Genomic DNA, 23,450 nt, shown 5'->3' with positions numbered 1-23,450 from the left:
GAATCGTTGCAAATAAAACTGACTAAAAACGGTATGTGTAGTAGTATAAGATGGTAATCAGACTTTTCAGTGGTACTGTCGGTGTCAGGCCATATGCCCATAGGAAAGAAAACACGTTTGACCATTAACGATGACTGACTTTCATTAGATAGATGGCCAAAATCCAGTTTCCCTTCTCCATTTCTGAGTGGGTGCCTTGGGTAACATCACCGATCGCCAACAACTAAGTCGCATCATCGATACCCAAATCAAATACAGTTCAATTCCATTCAAATCGAAACGCGGGCTTGATCGTGATCGTGTTCGAGAGGCAAAGACATTTCCGCTTACTTAGGCGCAACAATTTCAAAATTGACAGCTCCCCGGTTGCCAATTAATCTTTTATTGGAATCCGTATGCGAGTGTGAATCGGAATGGCCCAAAGCCATAAACCAAATCCAGATAAATTGCTATAAATGTCTTTCCGAGTAGAGTTCATAAATTAAATCAACTCCAAATTAATAACACAAAAATAAAAAAAAGAACCAAATTCGCATTCTGGTTTTTCATCTTTAAAAGCTGCTTGACGTGGGTGAATTTAGAACTTGATAGTTCACTAGGGGAAACCATTGACCCTAGGCGGAATATTTGAAATATATTTTAAGATCGATAAAAAATCAGTGATATTTCCTACTTGCTTTACAGTTGTTCATAATTTAAAGTAATTTTATTAAAACCGAAAAAGTTAAGTCATTTTTCCCTAAATAATTAATATCAATTGGAAAATACCTAAAGCTAATACCCTAAAAACCAAAATCCTGGGTATTAGAGTATTCACATTTTAATAAGCTTAAGCCGCACATTTGGCAAATATAATTATGCAGTTGCGCCATGCGATTAATTAGCCATTAACAAATTCGATTTCTACGTATTGGTTTTTGCCTAATTTCGGCGATTTGTGCGGCGATTGGGTGAAAGGTTCTTTGGCAGTTCCTCGTTTTGTTGTTCATCGATTGGAATACTAAATTTGGTCGATGCGGAAGCATTAAGCGATTTGTTTGCCTTAAACAATTGCAATCAATTATCCGTCGATCGAATGAACTAAAAGCATTCATCAATCAATAAGGCATTTCTATCTCTTTTGCTCTTTGGATCCCACGCGATGTTTGTATGTATGTACATATTTATTTATAAAAAGCCTAGAAATTGACTTCACTTTTGGCAGCCCCAAAAGTTATGCTATACTTTGAAATAATACACACATTCATTCATTCATTTTTGCTTTTGTTTTTTATTTAGGATTTTTTTTATACAATAACTTAACATTTTGTTGGTTTTTTTTTTTGTTTTAAATAGGTTTTTGCTTTCTTTTTGGAATCGGAAATTTACAATATTAAATATTGATTTTATTGCTGTACTGGCTGCTGTTTTTTTTTAACCCTCCGATGGATTTAGTTTACGGATTTGTTTATCTTCATTTGCGGACTTTGGAATATTCCTTTTGCTGTTTGCTTATATTCAGTTGAAACAATATTGCTATTTCATATATCTGTGTGTGTGTATATATATATATATATATATATTTAATTTATTTTTTGTTTTTCATTACGTTTATCAAATGCAGCACATTGATGCTTAGGCTGTTGGTGTGTGGGTTTGTAGGTGTGTGTCTGAGAGTGTGTGAGTGTTACATATTTGTGGGTGTGGCTGTCCATTTCGGTGTTCTCATTACATTCTTTAGCTATTTGGTTGCTGCTTTTCTCTCTGTGTAAACATTCTTGTACCTCGCTTTGCTCGATTTACCTGCATATTACTTTTGCGTATTTGTTTGCCATTTCATTCATTTTTCTGCTTTTGATTTGCGTTCAAACTGAGAAAAATACTGAGTGAAAGGGGTTGGAGAAATGGGGGGTTGGGTCGGTTGGTTGGTTGGTTGTGAGGGGTGGTTGTATTGTGCTTAACTAAGCTGAAAAACGGTGGTTCTTCCTTTTTATATACTTTCTCTGGCCTCATTTCTAAGCTTTTGTCTTGGGATTTCGGTTTCTTCAAAGCCTTTCTTTCTATATATATATATATATGTATATATTCTGCTCAAAGAACTAAGACCTTTTCTACCATTTTCGCCCTCTTTCTTCAGCACCGCTTTCCTTTGATCAGCCGCTACAGTGGGCCCAAAAGTCAGCGCACCCGGTTTTCAATTGTCTGCCTCATGTAAATAATGATACAAAATAATTACTCATTATTTAGCCTTAGAAAATTGGGATTTTTTTTAATTAGTTTTCTTTTTCTACTATTTCCGGTTCATCTCGTTTTGCTTTATTGCGTCATTCATTTCATCTCATATATCGTATAGTATATATGCGTATGTGTGTGTGTGTATTTGTATATGTACGTGTGTGTGTGTGTATATTTGTTTTAAGGTTTAACATTTAATTTACTTTCATCTGCTTCATCGTCATCATATAAATAAAAATAAATACATTATTCTTTATGTTAAATTTTTTTTTTCGATTTTGTATCCATTATGCATGCAAGCAAAACGTTTTTCGTTATTTTTTTGTTCTTTTAGTTTTTACTTGTTAAACGTCCCTACATCCTTTTCATTTTTTAAAAAAGCCGCACTAAATTTTACAATTACAAAAAAAAAAAAAATAAATTCACATATATGCATACAATAATTTTTATAATACACATATGCAGGTCGAGTCACATTACAGAAAAAGGGGGAAAAAAATAATATATATATATATATAATAATGGTGAATTGCAATATAGCATCGCCTGCAGACAAACAGATATATATATATCATATATATATATAAATATATATATATATAAACATATATAAGTGCGGCCTTCAGGTTTACAATTCAAATGTTGAAGTGTTCATCGACTTATGTTTCGAAGCTGGAGCAACCGCTGCAGGGTGTTGCATAAATGTTGGTTCTCACTGTGGCTGCTGTTGGTCAGAGAGCTTGGTTTTCCTAATGTTCCTCTAGTTCATTCTTGTGTTGTCTGAATCTCAATCTCTGGTATCGGTTTTGGTCTCCTCTTGCAAAGCGAAGCAAAGCGATTTATGCGGCATGAAATATATTAACAGCTTGGCTCCATTTCGTCCAAAAAAACATTAACATCAAAAAACAGGGCTAGCAGGAAAATGACCGCCCCTCCCCCCCTACCCCACAAATCTGCTCATCGCGTCCCCCGCTATTTGCCCCAATTATTGAAGGACACAGCAGCCCTTCTTCTTGTTCTTCTTCTCGTCGATGACCACATGACTAGCGGACGTCGGTCCGGGAACCACCTGTTTGGACACCTGTCCCAGCGAGGTGACCCCATTGTTTCCGGTTCCGCCGCTCAGCTCGGTCGCCGTCGCTGCTTTTCCGGCGCCAGCGTCGGCAGTTGCAGAGGCATGGGAATTTGTACCATTTTGTGCTGTTGCTAGATTCTGCGAGAGCTGCAAATGACATAGACCCTTTAGTCACATATTTTACATTGGGATAGTTAACCAATATCCAATCTCACATTTGATTTGATTACACTCTCGCCGATCGCCGTACCGCCGTTGCAATTGTCGTCCGCATGCTGGGCGCTCCCGTTGCCAATTGTACGCTCCTCTGTGGGTGTGATGGGCTTGCCACCTGAAAGTAAGGGTATTTTATTACACACAGATCGAATAACTGGGGTCTATAAGAGAGGAATGTAAATATATGTATGTATGTATGTTGTACCCCCCCCCCCCCACGCACATCACTATAATTTTTGATCTTGATCGACTTGATCAAGTAGTACTTACCTCTGATCATATTGACAATTTCATCAGCCTCTCTGGACAGATCGCCGCCTGGTCGAAAGGGATTGTCCCAGCCGGAATCGGTGCTGCAATGGAGGATATTACCCAAGAGACGATAATATATTTACGTAATATTGTGCCCATAATTATGGCCACCCACCTTTGCTGTCGATCGTATGCCGCTCCCAGGCCAATCACCTGCTGCTGTTGGATCCCCGCCGCCGTCGTGGCCATCGTATTATAGTCTAAGAGGTTGCTGCTGTAGTTGAACTCCGGAAAGTCCAGATACTCCGCCGGTGGACAGATTACTTGCGGCTGGCTGCTGTTGTAGATTGAAACGCGCACTATCGAACGCTCCGATCTGGAAATGAGCAGAGCAGGCAACACAAATCGAATTAGGCATTTTCTAATATATAGAATGATGTATATCTATATATGTGCAGTGGTTGATGTGCAGTGTGTTTTATATCGCGATTACGAGAGGGGGCGGTTTGTTGGGGGGATGGGAACCGGCGAGCACTAAAATCACGCATCGGCGCATGTGACCTTAAAATAGCTGAGCAAGTGCGTCATCTACTGAGGAGCCACCTCAATGTCAATTAAATTAAGTCATTTGGCAATTGGCTTTTAGCTAAATATCTGATTCAATTGATTGCAACTACCAGCGAAATACGATTTTCTCTCTGTATTTTGACCAGGTTCATGTGATAAATTTCGAAATGTGAACTACAATACATTACTACTGAATAATCTGCTTTTCCGCGTCCAAAATGGCACTTTTCATCCAGGAGTTATACAGATTTACGGCGGATTCAAGCAAATATTCGTTGCCTTACATTTTGTTGGCAACGAAAACGAAGTCTGACTTCTGCCACTAACACAAATATCAGCAGGTCACTGGATCAAAGAAGTTAAATCAATACTGGGGCAAAGTGTTCCAGATTTTGATTTTTTTTTGGTCATTGGGGGATCATTGGCACTATTATTGTTTTGTGGAAGACATTTTTGAAACATTTTTAGAGCATCCAGAAATGCAATGCGTTTGCTTTAGTCTTAAAATATTTATATTATATTTAGCTTAATCAGCTGCACTGGCGAAAAAAATGGATCGACTGCATTTTATGAGTAATGACAACTTTTTTATGCCCAATAGAAAACCAGCAATTTGAGAAATCAGTTCAGAAATAAATTAGGTTTTATAGCACAGTTTTGCTGGATGGGCAACTTATTTTTTTTTTATCTTTATAACTGGTTTATGTCGATGACTTCATTTATGGCTGGTTGGTTGTACGAAAAGCCCGAGACTTACAGAGCCGAAACGCACTGTACGATCAAAGAACTGGAATGGCAGATCTAACTTGTAAGATCTCAATCTCCGCCATCCATCCAATGGCCCTTGGGACATTCATTTCCTACATCTTCCCAGCATTCGGTTTTATTGTCCCAGAACTTTGAACCACTAAGTGGAAAAACCATTAGAGAAACCTGTCGACAAAAAAAAAAAAAAAATTCGAGAACCAGAAGAAGTAGCAAAAAATAAACAGCCTACAATCGAATCAGACAACCCGTTCACTATATAAAGACCCCTCCTCCTCCCCCACACAACACAGTTTTTTATCTGTTTACATTTCAAATACACTTCATAACTCAGTGTGCTTGTTGTTGTAATTATTTCTTTTTTGTTGCTGTTGTTGTTGTTGCTGCTGTTGAACATGTGAAGATTACGTCATGTGCCGAAATTGATATGGAAAAATTGATACAGGGCACGCTCTACAGTGCGAACAAGCTTTGTTAGGCAAATATTAAATAAATAATATTAATAAAATTTGATAAAAAAAAGGAAGTGTACTTTTTATTCAACTATAGAACGTGAAATAAAGAAATATTACAATAAGGACTTATAAAACAATGAAAATAAATGTGTGTACTTTGATAGTCGTAGCATCTCTATAATTGTTACAATATTGATTTCTATGCTGTGTCTATGAACTCTAACTCAACGCGTTAGTACACTATATCGACAGCGTCCTGTAGCAACTGGAACAAGAACACGACCATCAACAAAACACGAGTGTTACAAGCTCGAAAAACAAGTTTTAGGCAAATAACAAATAACAAAATAAAAAAAAATAGATGAACGTTTTCATCTTGTTTCGGCTCAAAGCATTATTAAACGTTTTTTCTTCGGAACAAAATGCTTGTTAAGTTGAAGTAGAGAAAAAGTTTAAGGAGTTACCACTAACTCATAAACGCGACTTCAAGTGCCCCACAGCAAATTAAACAACTGAAAAATATGGGAAAAATACTTGTTGCCATTACTGCGAAGCAGGAGGCGGAGTGAATAGATGGAGAAGACACGAAGAGGAGGTGGAACATGAGCTGTAAATGGGAAACAGAAGCAGAAGAAGCAGCATCAGCTGGGGAAAAGCGAACTCAAAGATGATCGCATTAATTATGTTTGCCACCAACGATCTAATGGTGCTGAACGCTTGGACATTTTCTGGCTAGTTAATAGCTATACACAAGGCTTAAACGAGCAGGTGATCTTTATCAGTGGTTTGCCATGCGGACACAATGCATTATGCTAACTTTTGTTTAGCCTTTTTATGTGATAAGATACGATATTAGATAAATTTTTTTTATTCTACTTCATTCATTAGGTTTTTCATTTATTGAGACTGTGTCCATTATTTAAGAATGAATGAATTAGTTAAATTTTAAATTGTTTTTGGGTCTCACTGCAATAATATATTGTAGCTTTCATTATAAAACGTTAATTATTATTCGAAATGATATATTTTCCTTTTGCTACTGGAGTATTATACAAGTTTCTTGTAATTTTTTGGCATTTTTCTTAAGAACATATGGACCTCTTCAAATGAAAGATTGGCACATTGAAAAAAAGCACTTGAAACATATGTTTATGTTGTCATGAGACATTTGGCTACATTTTAGCCTATTTTTTTTTTGCATCGAATGGATGGCAACACTGTTTGAAGACTGCGACGCCGGCAGCGCAGCAGCTTTTCAATTAGTTTTGGTTTTTGCTGTTGTATTTTGGGGCACACACGCGAGGGACTACGTCACGGGCGAATAAGAAGAAGATGATAAGGGGGAGGGGGTAACGTGCGAGAGGGAGAGTGAAAATTAATTTAACAAATTATGCGACCCCACCCGCAAAACACAAAAACAACAAAAATAAAACACAAGCACATGAGAAACAAATAGCGGAAAATTCAATTTTGCACTTGAAAAGCGAAAACAGAGAGGAAAATAAAGAGCGAGAGAGACAAGGGCGGGGAGAGAAGAGAGGGCAACTGCAGTGCGGCGTTGATTTTGATTTGTTTTATTAAATTTCAAAATATATACACTGGCGCAACCGATGTGGGCATATATTGTATAATGCATACGGTTTATATATAGTATAAATAACAGCGACTAAGGCTAATTTATGTACAAACAAGGTGCTATTTTAACACGCACACACACTGGCGCACAGTTATTTTAATTGCGTTTAGCGGGCTACACAGAGCGAATTGCTGAATTTGATAATTCAATTGAATTAAATAATGAAATATTTATTCATTTAGGTTAGGTATGTACTGCAATGAAAACTTATTTGTTATTATTTATGTGTTTATTTTAAATGTTGTATTATATATGTGTATCAAAATCTTGACATCAATTCTGATCTAGACTCTGTTTTTCGCAGTGTAGCAGTGCGAGGGAGAGGAGGCGTTGTCGTTCTCTCTCACGCTGTTCGTGTGTGTGTGTATTATTTTTTGCGATGAACTCACTGCGCGCAACAACAACAACAATTACAAGAGTACTACTAATGTTTAACTACTAAAGTGTGTGTGAACCAAATAGCAGAAATTACTTTCACATTGTTTTTGCTATTTTCCTATTTAATTCAAGTGTTTTTTTTTTGTTTTTTTCTCAACCACTTGCACTTGCTTTTTCGACTCTCTTTGCCCGCCTACCCGCCCTCTCACTATTTCGCTCACGCAGTTAACTGTAATTTTTCCCTCTCTTTTTGCACTTTTCTTTGGTTTAAACTTAATACTTTTCTTGTTCGTATGTTAAACACACTTTTAGGGTAATTCTACGCGCGTTTTCCACTCGCTCTCTTCTTTGATCCTTTTGCGAATTAAAAAAAATAGCCGAAGAGCGGGAAGTAGCAGCAGCAACTATTGATGAGCGCGTAATTTTCTTTCGTTTCGGTTTTTTGGGTTTTTGTGCTTTTATTTTTTGTGTGAGGTGAGCGCTCTTTTTTTGTTTGGAGGCTCTTCGGACTTTTGCGTTGTTGCTGCCTAAACTGAAAAACTGAACTGAAACTGACTGTTTGAGTTTCACGCTGCTGAAAAGTAAAAGATACAAAACACACACACTCGCACGCAGGCGTTCACACGCACGAATGTTTGCAGGAGCGGGAAAGAGAGAGGCCGCTCTCTCGCAAACTTTTGCCAGGGCTGCCACCTTACTTACTGTTAAGTGGCGCGCTTTTTGAATACCTTAACTTCTTAAGTTAACAATAACACTATACGCTTAACACTCGCTTTTATCAGATAACAAAATAAATATCTTACTAAGATGTTACAAATAAAACTAATTTACGAGCTTTGAAAATGATTAATAGTTTACTTTTCGTTTTCAAGCTTACATTTTTGAAGCAAGTACCTCACAATCATACAACTTGCTTTCAATGCGTAAAACAAAACAACGTACTTGAGATAATAAAAAGTAGTCTTTTGAAAAACTCAACCCTATTTCAAACTTAAGACCCGAAGTATTCGAAGTAAATCACTTGAGATATCTGAAAGACGCCGCACGCGCTTCACTTTACAACAGAAGACACAAAGAACAATTAACATTCTCTTTAATGAGCTCTTTAATGGGCTCCAGACACACACGTCTACGTCTATCTTTTGTCATGGTTTTATTGCGATCTATTTTGAGCGAAACAAAAACATTTCCAAATTTTTCATTTCGCGCATTTCCTGGCTAGAAAATTTACACATTTCGGGCAAACAAATGAAAACAAACAGCACAGCCGGCAATTTGTGCTTTTTGTATGGGGATTTTTGGCAGCTGCTGCAAGCAAACCTGAAATTACACTAGCCAACAACAAAGCAAATATTTTCTCAAAATTTCGCCAATCTTTTATAGATTTGTATAGAATTATCAGAAATATATATCTTATTTTAGTAATTTTAAATACATTTCTGACACGAATTGATGAATTTTGTTTTACTGCAGTCAAAACTCTACAGCCGGAAACCTTACAAATTTTGAAGACTGTTTTTGCTGCCTAGTGTAATTTTGTGATTTACGTATTTGCTGGTATCTTTTGTTGTAAAAGCGCAGATGAAATGCGCAATAAGCTAAGGGAGAAAACGCCGCGAATTTGTAATGGCAAAAACGGGAAAACAAACAAAACGTAAATCCAAATGCGCCACATCTGGCAACGTTGCCAAAGCCAACAAACATGACATCACTTTTTTGCGCACTCACCAAAGTAATAAAAGAGCGTAAGCTCACTCTACCGCTCCTCGCTCTCTTTCTCTCTCTCACTTGTTATACACAAGCAGCGGACCGAAAATAATGTAACAACAACAAAAAAATAGCCAAAGAGAGCACAAGGGAAACACGGAAAAACATAAACACGTAACCACACACACATAAAGGTAAAAACGGGGAAGCTGCTGGAAATAGCGATGGAATAGGGCGAGGGGATAAAGAACGACACAGAAGGGGGGTTGATTAAAACAGGGTTGCCATCGCCACTACGGAGATGCTTAGAATCGGGGTCCCCATCTATTGTTGTCAAAAAAAAAAGAAAAAAGCCGAAAATATAGGCGGAAAAATAAGAGCAGAACACAAAATCAAGAAAAACCACGGCACACAAACCACAAACACATTCACACCTGTGGTCAGCCAAATAGCACACTATAAACATATAGATCCGTACATTCAACAGTTGTGGTAAGATGTCCAAAATAAATTGAAATATTCAACAAATCTCAAATAATTTTAAAATTCATATACACAAAAAGAAAAAATCTATGTGTTAACGATCGAAAATTCAATTATTATTTTTAGATTTAGATATGATTCACTGAACGCGTGATACTATTTTCTCTGTGTACAATGTGCCGCAAAAATATCTCACAGTTTGCCATTTAGCACTTCAGATACTTTGGGCTAGCTGTAAATATTGGCAATAAACAATTATCGTTTTGGCGTTGCTTGCTAATTAAAAGTTACTCACAGAAAATGTTCAATACCTAATTAGTATATTATACATTTTTGAAAAATCGAAATTTTTTCAACTAAAAACGACGGTTTAGGATGGTTAGATTACAAACTTTTAAATGAAATGATCATAATTATACAAGTCTACATTTTTGTTTTGGTAATATTTTTACGACCTGCACGGTGCACACGTAAATGGGTAATAGGGCTAATGCTCAGTGGGAAATACGAAAACGATCCAATTTGAATATGACAGCATGACTGCGGCCTAAATATAGAATTTACTACTCCCGCGATTAATTCGCCGTTGGAATTACGCGCTCCTCCGCTTTTGCCGCACAATATATTTTGGGCATTAAGTGATTTGAAATTATTTGGCATTGCGGCGTGCTGATAAGTTCACTAACAATTGATAACGAACGATTTGAGGCGAAGATGGATGAGTGACGTTGGTAGCAGAAAATAAATATAAATACTTATAACATTTCGGCGATTTGTTGCCATTGCCAATGGGAATTTGTCGAGAGTATTATAGTATTTACGAGTTATTATAAATCTATTATACATAAACATTTGAAAATCTCACGGAATGCTCGAGCTTAGGAGCAAACAAGTATGTATATTTCTTTTGGTATGCTCGCATTTTCCCCATTTCCGTTACAATTTCAAACAACTAATACACAATTGGCATAGTTCCCAATGAAATTGACAGTATTCAAGATTGTGCGCACTAAAAGCTATAAAGAAATGCTTGCTATATAGGAATTCTTGAAGAGAAATTTTATTGAAATTAAGTCGACACTAGAATTCGAATTATAACTATAAGAAAAGAACTACTAAAATACTATACAATTTTAAAAAATAAACTTTATTTGCTAAAAAAAAATCCTATGAAATGTATTATAACATCCGCAGCATATGGAATAAAATGATTTTTGCAGGGCTTACAATTGTTTTATATCACAACAATTTAAACCAATTTGTTTTGCAAGTATCTGTTGTAAAGCTGACAGCTTTAATTCCATAAGTTGAACAAAACTATACTAAACTATGCACAAATCTTTGTGCGGCAAAATGTATTCAGCCTACCTTGTGGCCTCATAATCGCATATCTTTTGTTTCTGCTCGTTTTTTGTTTAGCCTAAAAGTTAATAATAATTTCCACTGCTCCGTTGCACAGAAGCGGCAACAACAATTACACACGCACTGCTGGCCAGCGGCACAATTACCGTTGTTGGCATTACAACAATGTGACAATGGGCCTGTCCCGTCTGTCTATGATTATAATTATGCCTATATGATTATGATTATGACTGGGTCCACTGGTGATGATCATGATGACGACGACGATGATGATGATGAGCACGCTATATGCATGTCAAGTGTGCCGTGGGTACCGGAAAATCAATTGACTGAGTGACAGGCGGACAGTGCGAGATGTACTTTCACAATACATAGCTGTAGACATGAGCAAGGCCCACCGGCCGATCGAATTTCTAAGGTCCAAAAAAAAAGAGAAAAATCAGAATCATGTCGAGGTCAGCTGTTCAATCAGCCTCCTTTCAATGGTTTTAGCAGAGAAAACAAGTAAAAAGTTCGATTTAAGTCAAAGTAATGCTCTTTTTTAGCGCAAACGGTCACACTGTTTCTATTTAATGAAATAGCACACTAGAAAAGAGCAATGATTAATATTTGACTGATCATCATCATGGGCTAAATTGTTTATCAAGTTTTTCCCCGTGTATCTGGATAATCGATTTGAAGAATAAAGAGCCGCAAGATTCCCGGTTTTTCTTTTCTTCTCTCAGCGTTCTTTTTGCCTTTTTCATTCCATTCTTTTGTGACTCTGACTAACTGTAAGAAAGAAAGTTCTACAGCAAGTGCCGAGCTCAAAAGCTGATGACATCACGCTCCACCGGCAAATTAATGCTCCCCACATACAATAAAAAAAAAAAAAATGAAGAAACACACACATGTGGAGAGACTGGCGAACAAAAAGGTCACAACATGTGTTAAGTCTAATCTCTCCCAAAATGGAATATGCCACCTAGACGAAACAGCAGTAGACAAAGCAAAACAAATTGTCAGCAAATTTGATTTGATGCCCGTTTGACAGCCATCATAAGAAATGAAACACCTTCTATATTTGTCTTGTCAGCCGTTTAAAACCAATGCTATTTGTTGTGTTCTGTGAAATGATAATAGCATATAGCAATTGTACTTCAAAAACTGGGTAGGAAATATCTTATTAAGCTCATCATATTTTTACTAAATATGTAAAAGATTTAACTGATCGAATGCTTTAAATTGCATCCGTTATACAGATAATCGAATAATTTGGGCATAGATTATCGCATTGCAGCTCTACTCCATGACAAAAATCGATTGTCAAGCTCGGTTATCGGCGTGAATCCAACTAGAACTAAAGTTAAAGCGCCCAATTCGAATCCAGTGGGTGCGGCACATCCATTAGATACGCGTTCAGATACGGGGATACACAAAATGCAGCCGAAAAAGATGTGGGTCAACAACCACCGAATGAAGTTGACCCACTTATATACATATATATATTGCTTTAAAATGCACACACACACAGACACACGTACATTGGCGACACACGCACATGGGGCCATTATGTAATAGAAACGATGACGATGTTTAACGGTATTCCAGTTAGAATGACTGCAGCGCCGGCGCATTATAAACTCCAATTGGAGTTCCATCTGGTGGTGGGAAATGCGAAAAGGCAGACGGAGAAAAACCCAAACAAACAAACCCATCTTCCAATTGAACTGATAACACGAAAGAAGAGGCATAGAAAAAGGGAGGGGATAAACAAAAATACAGTGGCAACTCGCCAATCCGAATCCTTTTTTGGCGGGTTTTCTTGCTGAAAACTAATTTCCTTTCCTAATTTGATACTTTAGTTTCATATTTTAGGGCCATCTTCAATATACTTGTCAATTTCTAATTATTCTAAAAAAAAAGTTACAAGCTGTTTTTATTGCGTGGAAAGAACCCGAATAATGAGCTTCTCAAGCAATGAAAACACAAGTTGAAATGTCTTTTTAATTGTTTCCGCTCCAACTTGTCATTATACACCTCGTTTCGATTTAATTCAAGGCCTAGAACCCCATTTGATTTGCCATAAAAATGCATGTCCATCAACTGAGTGAACACTGTACGTGTACGGTTAAAGCTACTACACAGGTAGCAAAGTTTATAAAACCAAACTGCTGACGACGTTGAGCGGTAATTATCGATTCAAAAATTTTTTGTGTCTCAAGCTTCCTGTCTTTGGGGGAGGTTGTGGGTAAAAAACGGCGGGGATTTGGGGGGGTGGGGGTGGGGCTTTAGTTTTGGGGTTGGGTGCGATGAGCACAAAGTTCATCGCTTGCTATTTGGGTTGATGGCGATGTACATACGTATGGTGTTGGTGTTGTTGGTACAACCCAGCTGCACTTTTTGCCCAAAGGCTTTAGGAAAAGAGATCAGCTTTGGATTGGCCCAAAAACCAAAAATGCCGAGTTTACTATGAATTTCAAAAGCGAAACAAAAGTGAAAGCTGCCAAAAAGTCATTAGACGGATATTTTAATTAGGTAAAAGTAGGCCCACTTTCGGGGCATGCACAATAAAAGCCCTGCAATGAGTGTCGAAGATACACCACACATGGTTACACTGACAAAAATATAGACAAAAATGTCTAGGAGGTGGAGCCTTTGTTAATTCAAATAAACCCAAAACATATATGCAGAACCTTGAATTCCACCTAGTCAATTATATCTCTCATATATTTTGACATGTCTAGATACCAGAGTTTACTTTTACTCGCGACGATAAACCACACATTATTGCACTGACAAAAATTATAAAAAAAAAACTTTAAAAAAAATCTAAAAAGTGCATTACATCGAGCATTTTAGTATGGACCTTTTACGTATTCAAATAAAATGGTTTTGAGGAACCTTAAAAAGATATCAAATTTACACATTGCTTGATATCAGAGTTTACTTTTAGTCATTTTGTCGGTGCGAATAAGAGATTTCCTTCAAGTAGGGCAAATAGTGAATCATAGACAACCACTACCTTAATTGGCCATTGCTATCGTATATTTATTTGGTCATGAGGGCAGGTTTTTATAATACCTATATATAAAGAACTCGTCTGAATTTTATTAAATCTAGCTCCTTATATGGTTAACGGATTCGTTACTTTTGTGCTTAGTTTAGTTACAGTGTATCAAGTTTGTTACTTACTCTTCCTGCACCTCAATGCCGCTGTCATCCATGGTCCCCTTGGCATAGTCTCCACTGTAGCCACCGGCGAGAGGCTGTTGCGACGCCAGCGTCGACGCCAGCTGCGGCTGACCAGCGGCGGCAGCGGCGGTATCTGCGGCATCGAACCCAAAAGTGGACTCCATGTGCTCCGACAACGGCGTCGGCGTCTCGAAGACGAGCGTCTCCACCATCGAACCCTTCGAGGACCCAAAGGAGACGCTGTGGACACAAACAGTTAGTATATAATAAAATAATACCTATTAACAAATTAACTTAGCAAAATATACTCCTATATCCTTTCATTATAAACGATTAAAATATAAAAAGGATATTATACAAGATCAGTCTACTTAAGGCAGTAGACTCTAGCGGAAAAAGTGTAAGAGATTTCAAAGTATGTTTTCAAAAAAAAAAAAACAAAAAAAATTAAGACAGGAAACTTTCAGAAATCACGAACTTGTTAACTAGTGTTCATGTTACTGTCAAACTAAATCAATTTCATTTCAGGATAAATAATCGACAAGTAATCCCTTGAATACCTTTCAAGATATATAGCTGTGCTTTGTTGCGAGGCAAAATCGAAATTATAATCAATCGGTCAGGTTGCTTTTAAGTGATAATCACGAAATTAAAGACTTTCTAATACCTATTATAGAATTTTCGAAAATATAATGTAAGTTCCTTACTCTGGAGTTAAAATTATGGGAAAACTAAGAGACTTTAAAGATTGAATTATAGCTAATGAAGTAAGGAGAATAAGTACACTAACTAAACTATCACCAAGACAGTTGTATATAATGTATAAATTGAATAGCTTGAATAAGAGTAAGTAATTGTTGGAGATTTACCGTTTGAGGCCGACGCTTTTGGTGCCCAATTTGCTCAGTTTGCCGGGTTTCTTTTGGGGGCGTGGGAATTTATCGCTCAGATCGCTGGATATATCCTCATCATCAGCTGCTGTTGTTGCAGTTGTTATTGTTGTTGTTACCGGTTCTTCTCCTGTCGTCGTTGCTGTTGTTGCTGCTGCTGTCGCCGCATTGTTGTTGTTGCTGCTGCTGGCCTCGTTGTTTTTGCATTTGCTGCTATTCTTATTACTTTTATTATTAGCCATGTTTTTCGCACTGACCACAAGCGAACCATTATTGTTGTTGTTCACATTGTTGTTGTTTTGCTGCGTTGTTGTTGTGTGCACCAGTGGCAGCGACGTTGGCGGCGCAGCAGCAGCGACGCCGGCAGAGAATGCCGACGCAGGCAGCGGCGCAACAACAATCTCCTCGCTTAGCAAAAGCGTTCGCTCATCACAGTCGGCAGCGCCGCCGGCGGCGACGTCAACGTCGGCAGAGACGCCAGCAGAGCCGTTGGACAGCATTGCGGTTGCAGCAAAACGATTCGATTTCGATTTCGCGGCTAACGGTGCATTTCGAGGGGGCGGCGTGGTGGGCGGGGCCAGGGCCAGCATAGGTATATCTTTATATATATATATAGCTGCGCCACACACACACACAAACACTTAGTTAAATCGCAATTTGTGTGTGCAAAATAATGACAACCCAAAAAAAAAGCCAAACAAAATCAGCACTTGCACAAAGGCACACAAATATATATTTCTATATTTTTTTTAGCACAGTTAACGCGCACCTCTGTAAACAGTAATAACAAAAAAAAAAACAAGCAGCAACAGCTACCGCAACTGCGACGTCGACGGAGGCAGCGGCTGCGGCAGAGGCGTCGGTGACCTGCACTTTAGTTCCCGACCAGAAACTCGCGTTTATAAATAAATATATGCATGTGCATTTAATAAATCCGTTAGCGCGCGCTCTGTTGCTCTTGTCCTGCGAATTCGGATCTCGGATTTTTTCGGATCGGAGCGATACAGTCGGAACAATCGTGTGTGTATATTTGGCAGCGCTTCGAATTTCTGTTCTGTTCTGTTCCGTTTTGTTCGAACGCACTGGCGATGACACCCGGCCGATAGCGCGACTGTCCGATAAGCAGCACGCCAATTGCGATATCTAGATAGCTGCCTAGATAGTTTTTGTAAAGGTAAAAATCTAGGAAAAGTGCCAAACTATAAAGTATTTAATTCTTAAATTTCCGAAAATAAATAGTTAATGCATTCAGAATGAAAAATACTTAGTGGTAATAATATAATGTAGCATTTAGCTTAAAGTAAAATTGTTTCAATTTGATATATAAAAAGTTATGCTTAGATTTAGCACATAAATGTTTGCACAAAATAATAAAATAAAAATGTTTAAATTTCGCATATAATTGCAAGAACTACATTTTTAATATCTTGAACAACACTGCTTAGCCCATCCGTCGACTATCGATGGCTTATCGATATGCGCAAACTAGCAGTTCTTCCATCCCTATAGAGATGAGCGAAATTGCAATTTTCTGTTTTAATATTCGCAGCAGAAAAAACAACAAATAAACAGCAATAAATTGGAATATATGGGATATATAGCCGCGATTTAACTTGCTTAAATCGTAAGACTGAAAAAGCGTGTAAAGCCCGCCGAGGTGAAGTCGCCAAAGCGAGGAAACTCGCTCATCTCTATTACAAATACGAAAATGAAACTGCGTGCATTCTAAATGGTAAGTTAAACGTCCAGAAAAAACGGTTAGTGCTGTTCACTAAACAAAATACACAAATAACCGGCTATAATTAATTGTTTTCCAATTGCTGTGAGGAAAAGCAATAAACATTCCTCGGCATTTGCAGCAAAAACAACAATCAAAATAAGCACGCACACTAATACGCAAATGTTTTTCTCTATTTTCGTTTATTTCTCTTTTTGTTTGTAAAACAAAGTGCATAAAACGCAACAATTACACGCTTTAATGGTTTTGTACACTTCGATAAATTGTGAAATACATTTTCATGCAAAACCAAAACACACCCACTTTTTACCTGTGCGAATGTGTGTGTGCATGTGGAAAATCCTTTTACAGTGCGCGAAATGAAAACAAGTGCGAAAATCTATAAATAAGTGCAATGCTTATGTTTATAGTTTTTATTACCATGACTCACATAGAAAATTACTTTGTCTGCAAAAATAGAACGCACAAATATTGCCGGTTCAAAAATACCGGTTAGCCCGGTTAAGAAAATGCAAAAAAAAAAAACAATGTTTAAGAACCACAACCACTTTGGCCACAAAACCCTAGCCCACATTTAATTTCAATTAAAATTACGTAAAAGAAGAAAAAAAATGTCTCATTCAATGAGTAAACCCCTAGCGGTTATATTTTGTTAACTGAGTTATCTAAAAAAAAAAAACAAATTCTAAAATAGAAAAATGAGTGTGTAAGGTAATTTCCGGCATTCATATGGAACACTCTAGAGGAACTATGTATTTAAAAATACTTTGCCCTAGAAAATGTGTTGAGCTGCTTAAAAGTTTGAGGTACACACACCTTTTACAATCCATTTAAATATTCAAAAAACACGTCGTCACGTTTGTGACATCAAGTTCTAGTAATATGTAGAAATACCTTGGAAATTTAACTAGTTGCATTATTATTATTATTATTATTCAAATATATGTATCTATTTAATTACAATATTTAAATTTCTCTACCATGCCAGCCACATGGGAACCATGACCAAGGACTACGACTATCTGCTAAAGGTTCTACTGGTGGGCGACAGCGATGTGGGCAAGCACGAGATTCTCTCAAACCTGGAGGATCCCTCCACGGAGAGTCCCTTCTGCAGTGGGAACGGTAAGTGCTGGGTATATCCTTTGAACGACCACCGGATATGCAAGCCAATCTAATAGACTGCACATCTCATATCCTTCAAACGGTAGCCTACAAGACGACCACCATCCTGCTGGAGGGCAAGCGGGTGAAGCTGCAGCTGTGGGACACCTCCGGCCAGGGACGCTTCTGCACGATCATTCGCTCCTATTCGCGCGGCGCCCAGGGCATCATCCTCGTCTACGACATCACCAACAAGTGGAGCTTCGACGGTATCGATCGGTGGCTCAAGGAGGTCGACGAGGTCAGTTGGAAATTAAAAATGGGATTAGGAAAGGCAGCACATTGGAGAGATCTTTGTTACGACATTTTTACTAGCTGTAAATTAGTACTTAAAGTGTGGCTACTTATATTTTTACAAGATAGATTCACAATTAATACGACAATGCTGTAACGAAGATTAGATTATAGATTCCAATGTGTTTTCCTTTCTTGGTTTACCATTAATGCTTTCCATTATTAACTCCATATGTACGATTAATTTACAGCACGCCCCAGGAATTCCGAAGGTTCTTGTCGGGAATCGCCTGCACTTGGCCTTCAAGCGACAGGTGGCGGCCAAACAGGCCGAGACCTACGCCAGCCGCAACAATATGTCCTGCTTCGAGATATCGCCTCTCTGCAACTTCAACATCCGCGAGTCCTTTTGCGAACTGGCGCGGATGGCCCTGCATCGCAACGGCATGGAGCACATCTGGCGCAGCAATAAGGGTAAATATAACTAGGTTATTCAATGGGAGAAGGATAGTGCCTTTCGAGTTTAACGAACAGTAATTCATTATCTAGTTTGTGTAGACCAGGTTCAATTTCATTAATCTCTTCTATTTTTAGTTAAATTGTGAAAAAGTCATGACAAGGCCTTGAGGTCAATTTTGATTGAGCTCCAATTAAAGCGTTCATTATGTCAAGCCAATCATTAATCTTTTTCCGACCGTTGAATAACACTTAATCGCTATAATGTGTGAACTTTTGTTGATTCACAAATAACTAAAACTTATGAACTTATGAACTTATCAGATGAACTTTAGAGAAAACTCGAAATGCACTCTCCCCAGCAGAAAGACATGTATATTGTTCGTTAATTCACTTAGTAACCCACTTTGAATGCCATTGCAGTGCTGTCGCTTCAGGAATTGTGCTGCAGGACAATTGTGCGAAGGACGAGCGTGTATGCGATCGATTCGCTGCCGCTGCCGCCGTCGGTGAAGTCGACGCTCAAGTCATACGCGCTGACCACGTCCCAGTGCTTCAATTCACTGACCCAGAGCTCCAAGAGCAAGAACCGCTGCAAGACGCCGACGAGCAGCAGTCGGAATAGCTGTGCGATCGCGTGATCGTTGCCTTGTAGGCCGCCGCCCAGCCGCCTACGCCGCCACGCCCCTAACCGACATTAACTTTAATTGAGCTCTACTTATGTACTCTAGGCTATAACACACACACACACACACACACCCATACCATACCCATACCCATTACCATACACACATTCAACCCAGCTCTTTGGTTATATGTTTTGTTTTATTGACATTGATATTTGTGGTCAACAATGTTTACTTTTTACACAGTAAAGCATGCACCTTTTTTAGTTTTTAACCACCCCCATCCCAGGCCCATTCCCCCAACTTCTCTATTTTGCATTAATCTAATGTTGTTAATATTATTATGTTTGTATAATTCTAATATTTAATGCATCAAACACATCAACATATAAGAAATGAAAAACAAAAACGAAGAAATAACATCAAGTGAAAATCAACTTTTATATGGATAAAAAGAATTAAATTTTTTTTTTGTTTGTTTACCATTCGGATTAAAATATTCTTAGATATGTATTGTAATTGAAGCGAATTCAGCAAGAGAAGCACACACAAAGGCGAATTGATAAAAATAATTCATAATGAACTAGAAAACTGTGTTTTCATTTATTTGCCATCCCTTTCTGATTCCTGGCCAGCTGATTCCATCTCTTTCCATTTAGGTTTCTAATTTGTGGTAATTTAAAGTGAAAGTTCGCTGCATCTATAATAGGATCAGTCTATAAAATTATGCAACTTTTTTTTAAGTTTCTCTTGAAAAGCTGCGTTTTCATATTCATTTGGCATTTTTCTAGATGTTAATTCGAGTGTAATGTTGAGTAGAACCAAAACTAAAGTGGAAGAAAGTTAAGCGATTTCTTTGAGAGATTTCTTATATATATATCTCGAAAATTTGAAACAGTACTGAGATAGGGTTTTTCTGAAGTTAAAAAATATTTGAACAACGTTTGTTAGGATTTAACCAATGAAAATTATGCACATCTGCCACAACTCTTATTTAAGTAATATATTTGCATATATTTGGGAATATGCGGTTATTGCTTATAAATGATATAATTTTTATAATAATATGGAATATGGATAATATGGATTTTGGGCTAGAACCAAATATTTTCAAAAATTGCCATTGATATGTGTTGGAAAATGCCATCGTTTAGGCATAGGTATCTTTATAGCTAATGTATCTTGTATCTTTGAAGTATTCTTGTGCATTCATTTATTTTTATTTTTTATTACAAGATCATGAAGTTCCATAACTTTTGTAGAAACAATACCCTTTCTATTACAGCTTGAAGATCACTTGGGATTGCCGGTGTTTATATTCCTATCTTCCGCAGTCGATTTTTTGGGTTTCCAACATCTGCTTGGATGTTGTCCCTTGTCGGATGTGATTAATCGGTTGGCTGCAAACCCAATTTGATATTGTAATATTATTTAAATAACTCAAATTGCCTTTTCGTCGGTTTGCTTCGCATTGGATTCATTCGCCCTTTGAGGCAAAAAAAAAAAAAAAACATTTTGCGGCTTCTTTTTTTTTGTCGACATCTATTGCTTCCCCAGATTTCGGTTGTTTGGGCATTTTGCCTTTACACAACTCCCAAAATTGGGCAATCAAAAGGGGGCGGGGCTCTCGGGGGCAGTGGACTCGTTATACTTTAAACGTATCTACAAATTTCGAATGAAACAGCTGGCGGACTGAATGCGAAGTGATAGCGAAATTATTGCAATAATTTTCATACGCTTTAATTTACCTTATAATGGGTTGCCTCTTTTTTTTATCTATTTTGTTTTATAGTTTTGGCAAGTTATAAACTATTTAAGTGCAAATGAGCTGACGTGTAATAAGTTAAATGGTTTATTCTATCATATGTATTGATCAGCATTTTTTATTTCCTTTTTTTATTTCTTCTATTTATCATCAAAAGAAAAGCTCTTATTATATATTTATATATTTTTTTGTTAAGCTTAGATTTAAGAAACGAGGAAATATTCAAAGAACTTGAGATCTTTAGGTAATTTATAGAAAAGAAGACTTACATGGGTATTGCTTAAAAAAAAAATATCTAATTTTTTCATTTTAAAAATATATATATAGATATATAGATAAAGACATATTTGCGATTGGTTTGTAACTACCAATACTATTATAAGATAGCCCGCCATATGAGGATGGTACTTCCCCTTATTTAATGATTGTTCGTTATTTCTGAAAATTTCCCATACGGGTCTGCATTGGGAAAGTGTTAATCCGACCTGAACCGATCCGACCTGAACTCAACTGAATTGAACTGACCTAGCCCATCCAACAGGTGACCGACGGAGAGGCGGGGTCACCATCATTAAGCGGTTCGTTCATGCCCGGCGGATTAATTTCGGCGGCTGGTCCCAATTATGGAACTGCTATGTTTCCCATTTTTTTTTTTTATCCACCGGACTCATTTGCATTTGCCAGCCGTCGATGCGTTTGTTGTTGGACCAACTCGAATCCAGATGGACGGAGATGGCTTTCGGGTTGGTGGTCAAAAGAGTGGTGGGCAGCAAGATGACGAAAGCAAGTTCACAGACAGACGGAGCATCTCGCAATCCGGCTGCTATATAAACCGCGAATCGCTCGGATTGGAGCATCAGTTGGCTTCCTCATCTGCTACGTGAAGTTCCATAGTTTTCAACCCCCAAGCAAGAAACTTCCAGCAATGAAGGTGAGTCTGCTCGACATAGTGCACAAAACATCATCATTAAAATCAAATTGAAAATATAAAAAGTTAAAAAATTACGCTAAAAAAGAAAGACACATAATATAAACACACAGCTATAAAATATATATTTTTTTATTATTTTATATAATTAATAATTGCAACATCGAATTATTTACAGATCTTTGTGTGTCTCCTGGCTACCTTGGCTGCCACCGCATCGGCTGGCTTCATTGGCGGATCCGGCGGTGGTGGCGGTGGTGGCCACCAGGAGGTGAAGACCATCCAGGTGATCCACCAGGAGGGTGGCGGCTACTCCGGCGGCGGTGGTCATGGCGGTTACTCTGGTGGCCATGGAGGCTACTCTGGCGGCGGCCATCAGGAGATTAAGACCATCAAGGTCATTCAGCAGGAAGGTGGCGGCTATTCCGGCGGTCATGGCGGTTACTCCGGTGGTCACGGTGGCTACTCTGGCGGTGGACACCAGGAGGTGAAGACCGTTAAGGTCATCCATGAGGAGGGACATGCCCTGGGCGGCGGCGGTTATGCCGGAGGCCTTGCCGGCCATGGACACGGACATGGTGGCCATCAGGAGGTAAAATTGGTCAAGGTCATCCATGAGGAGGGCGGTCATGGCCACGGACACGGTGGTGGCTACTCCCACGGTGGTGGCTACTCCGGCGGTCATCAGGAGGTTAAGACTGTGAAGGTCATCCATCAGGAGGTTGGCGGTCATGGCGGTTACTCTGGCGGACATGGTGGCTACTCTGGCGGCGGTCACCAGGAGGTCAAGACCGTTAAGGTCATCCACGAGGAAGGACACGCTTTGGGCGGCGGCGGCGGCTATGCCGGTGGCTACTCCGGCCATGGACATGGACATGGCGGCCACGAGGAAGTGAAGGTGGTCAAGGTGATCCATGAGGAGGGCGGTCACAGCCACGATCACGGTCATTCGCACGGCGGATTCGAAGAGGTCAAGACCATCAAGGTCATTCACGAGGACGGTGGCCATGCCCACGGCCACGGACCCGCCCCCATCATCAGCAACGAATACCTGCCGCCCAGCAATGAGTATCTGCCCCCCGTATCCGCTCCCCAGCCCGGATATCTGCCCCCATCCTCCAGCTGGAAGTGATTCCATGCCATTCGATTCGAGTCATACTGATCCTTGAGTCTTGTTAAGTAATTTTAGGTCCCCTTTTTTTTCTCATTTCCCATGTTTTTTTTATTGTTGTTCCCATTTTACCTCACCCTTTAAACAAATATACCATCTGTAAATTATAAACCATTCGAATATTGTGTGATATATGGGGTGAACAACGATTTGGAAAGTTTGTTTGCAGCATATGAGAATGTTTAAAGAAATAG

General features: G+C 38.5%; 3 protein-coding genes across 8 annotated transcripts; 2 read left to right on the top strand and 1 right to left on the bottom strand.

Moving 5' to 3' along the window:
- Window positions 1-1,341: 1,341 nt before the first annotated feature.
- On the bottom strand, window positions 1,342-16,245 carry CG42258 (uncharacterized protein). 4 transcript variants are annotated; one of them, NM_132573.3, is made up of 6 exons: window positions 15,154-16,245; window positions 14,285-14,524; window positions 3,933-4,133; window positions 3,776-3,858; window positions 3,505-3,620; window positions 1,342-3,436 (listed from the first exon to the last, which is right to left on the bottom strand). In NM_132573.3, exons 1-6 carry the CDS (start codon window positions 15,672-15,674, stop codon window positions 3,200-3,202), a joined length of 1,398 nt encoding a protein of 465 aa, NP_572801.2. In that variant the 5' UTR covers window positions 15,675-16,245; the 3' UTR covers window positions 1,342-3,199. The 4 variants fall into 4 exon arrangements, with proteins under 4 accessions (NP_572801.2, NP_001285155.1, NP_572802.1 ...); NM_001298226.1 differs by lacking the exons at window positions 14,285-14,524; window positions 15,154-16,245 and adding an exon at window positions 7,865-8,109; NM_132574.3 differs by lacking the exons at window positions 14,285-14,524; window positions 15,154-16,245 and adding an exon at window positions 7,865-8,109 and having other exon boundaries at window positions 2,276-3,436.
- Window positions 16,246-16,660: 415 nt separating this feature from the next.
- Rab40 lies at window positions 16,661-19,977 on the top strand. Of its 3 annotated transcripts, none has more exons than NM_132572.3 (5): window positions 16,661-16,906; window positions 17,901-18,037; window positions 18,124-18,317; window positions 18,562-18,784; window positions 19,190-19,977. In NM_132572.3, exons 2-5 carry the CDS (start codon window positions 17,905-17,907, stop codon window positions 19,405-19,407), a joined length of 768 nt encoding a protein of 255 aa, NP_572800.2. In that variant the 5' UTR covers window positions 16,661-16,906; window positions 17,901-17,904; the 3' UTR covers window positions 19,408-19,977. The 3 variants fall into 3 exon arrangements, with proteins under 3 accessions (NP_572800.2, NP_727611.1, NP_001285153.1); NM_167323.2 differs by having other exon boundaries at window positions 18,094-18,317; NM_001298224.1 differs by lacking the exon at window positions 16,661-16,906 and adding an exon at window positions 17,612-17,718.
- Window positions 19,978-22,009: 2,032 nt separating this feature from the next.
- CG15731 (uncharacterized protein) lies at window positions 22,010-23,364 on the top strand. The gene is made up of 2 exons (NM_132571.2): window positions 22,010-22,088; window positions 22,264-23,364. The coding sequence occupies exons 1-2, from the start codon at window positions 22,083-22,085 to the stop codon at window positions 23,215-23,217; spliced, it is 960 nt and encodes a 319-aa protein (NP_572799.1). The 5' UTR covers window positions 22,010-22,082; the 3' UTR covers window positions 23,218-23,364.
- The last annotated feature ends 86 nt before the right edge of the window (window positions 23,365-23,450 follow it).

The sequence above is a fragment of the Drosophila melanogaster genome, chromosome X (assembly GCF_000001215.4).
Source record: "Drosophila melanogaster chromosome X".
In the NCBI taxonomy this organism is placed as follows: domain Eukaryota; kingdom Metazoa; phylum Arthropoda; class Insecta; order Diptera; family Drosophilidae; genus Drosophila; species Drosophila melanogaster.
Note: the sequence above shows the minus strand (reverse complement) of the source record. Positions and strands in the feature narration are given on the sequence as shown.